At 36.4% G+C, this 2,500-nt stretch overlaps 1 protein-coding gene across 1 annotated transcript in view; it reads right to left on the bottom strand.

Annotated features, from left to right (window-relative positions):
• Positions 1–2,500, bottom strand: part of Rim2 (replication in mitochondria 2) — a 40,810-nt gene that overhangs the window by 31,305 nt on the left and 7,005 nt on the right. The window contains exon 2 of the mRNA XM_070136095.1: positions 479–757. Within this exon, the coding sequence (XP_069992196.1) occupies positions 479–757 (279 nt within the window). The remainder of the gene's footprint in view (positions 1–478; positions 758–2,500) is intronic.

Genomic DNA, 2,500 nt, shown 5'->3' on the forward strand with positions numbered 1-2,500 from the left:
GGAGAGGGAGAGGGAAGGGAGAGAGAGAGAGAGAGGGAAGGGAGAGGGAAGGGAAGGGAGGGAAGGGGGGGAGAGAGAGAGAGAGAGAGAGAGAGAGAGAGAGAGAGAGAGAGAGAGAGAGAGAGAGAGAGAGAGAGAGAGAGAGAGAGAGAGAGGGGGAGGAGGGAGGAGGAAGGAAGGAAGGAGGAAGGGAGAGAGAGAGAGAGAGGGGGGGGGAAGGGAGAGAGAGGGAGAGGGAGAGAGAGAGGAGAGAGAGAGAGAGAGAGAGGGAAGGAAGGGAGGGAGGGGGAGGAAGAAGAGAGAGAGAGAGAGAGAGAGAGAGAGAGAGAGAGAGAGAGAGAGAGAGAGAGCAAAAGTAAAGTCTTATTTAGCACAATTACTAGCTACAGAACAAGCTTTTGAAAATAAAACTACCAGGAATAGCACAGGGAAAGATGGTATTACAGAAAGAAAGAAAGGAAAAAAATATATATCTTACTTCAAGCAATGGAAGAGTGACAACGTATGAGGTCGCGGATTGGGAAGCTGCTGTGATAGGTGAACGACTTGTGTGCCAGTCTTGATGGCGCTAGTACACAGTCTTCGTGTGTTACCTCCCCGACTATGGATGGGAGGTAGAGTTGTGCAGGTGGTAGAGCCTCGCTGCTGTGCTGCAGGTGGAGGCAGGTTGTGCATGATGCCAAAGGTGGATGACTGCAGCCTCGTCTTCACCACTTCCAGGGGACATGTTACTACAGCTCCCATGGTCCCACCACACCTGTAGTCAAAGGAATAGCAAATAAATAAAATCAATGACTAATTCAACCTCTATAGTAAGAGACCAATAACCCTGTTAACTATTATTTTCTTTAAAAATGTGTATCTCCTCCATCTTGCTAGTCCTTCTGAAATAAATATTTACATACTATAATAGGTAAATACATAAATGATTTATAATAACCTTACCAAATCTTCATGCCCATTTGCAAAGATACAACAAATGGCAAACAATACCCAAATTTGGACCATATATCAAATTCCTTTTCACATTTAGTTTTTTTTTGTTTTTTTTTATTGGTACAACTTTTCTACATTCTAATAATCATTTTGAAGGGATCAATATTAATATTATGTATAATAAAGCCTCTTGACTTGATTTCAATCATTCATATCTCTCCTGTCTTATTTACAGCTTCATAGCATTATTATGCAATACACATCTTTAACTTTAACTTCAACCTACAGGTTCATTTTTTCCCCTCCATTCATTTAATCATTCATCATTATACATACAAATATATATTTACAGCAACTTTCAGCTGAAATTTTGAAGCAAAATGGAACCTCTCTATGACCAATTATACAAAAATGATTTTCATAAAGGAATAAAAAGATTTGTGAAAATACACCTAAAATACAACAGCACTAAGAACACTGGCAGGTATAAACATAAATAAACAGATCAGCATTCACACTGAAACTTTCAAAAATAACAATAACAATAAAATAAAATACTGGTCCCCTCTACTGAAAAGTGAAAAATGATACTGTAAAGAAACATGCATAATTCAAAATGAACTGGCATATGATGAAATAAAATATACCACAATGTTCATAATGATGATTTCAATATAATACTAATGACACTAAACAAATGAAAAAATAGAGAGTAATACATGAATAATAATTAGACTAATAATGATGATGATGATGGTGATAACAATAATGTTAACAACAACAGCAATAATACAACAACAATAAGAATAATAATAATAAAAATAACAATAATAAAGAAGAAGAAACAAACAAACAAAAAAAATATTGGTAAAGGTAACATAACAATCATAAGAAAGATGGCAACCAAGGTCTTAATTGTTTTAAGGTACATCTACTGTTCACCATGTCTTGTTTCATTAATTTTGTTAACATAGATGGCTTCATAAGAGCTTAATCACCAAGGAGTTAATCACGATGTATACCTGTTCTCACCCGTTTACTGTTTATCTTCAATTCAGAGGAAACAAGATTTTACATCTATTTCCAATTTCATTAGGCTCTCATATTCATTGTTCTTACCATTACACAAATATATATTTATATTTTTTACAACTACTATTATCATCACCTTTATTAATAGCAATCATATTCATCATTATCAACCTATTATTATAACATCATTAACAATAACAGCAGTGACAAGAAATAATCACTAAAGTGAAGGACGGAGGTAGAGAGAGAAGGAGATAGAGAAGGAGGGAAAAAGTGAGGGAGAGCGAGAGAGAGAGGGTGGGATCTGAGTGCCATCTGTATGTAAAGAATATACCTGAAGACATGCACTCCAGACATTAACAGGTTAGCACATACAGTACACAACCCAGTGATTACTGTCAATGTCTGTGGGTCTTACATAAACTAGAAATGCTACATCACAGAAATATCTATGCTAGAAATAAATGAAGGAAGGGGGAGAGTGATTTAGCTTGGTGATATGGAAAAGGGGGAAAATGGGGCATGTTAATAA

Source organism: Penaeus vannamei, chromosome 21 (assembly GCF_042767895.1).
Source record: "Penaeus vannamei isolate JL-2024 chromosome 21, ASM4276789v1, whole genome shotgun sequence".
In the NCBI taxonomy this organism is placed as follows: Eukaryota; Metazoa; Arthropoda; class Malacostraca; order Decapoda; family Penaeidae; genus Penaeus; species Penaeus vannamei.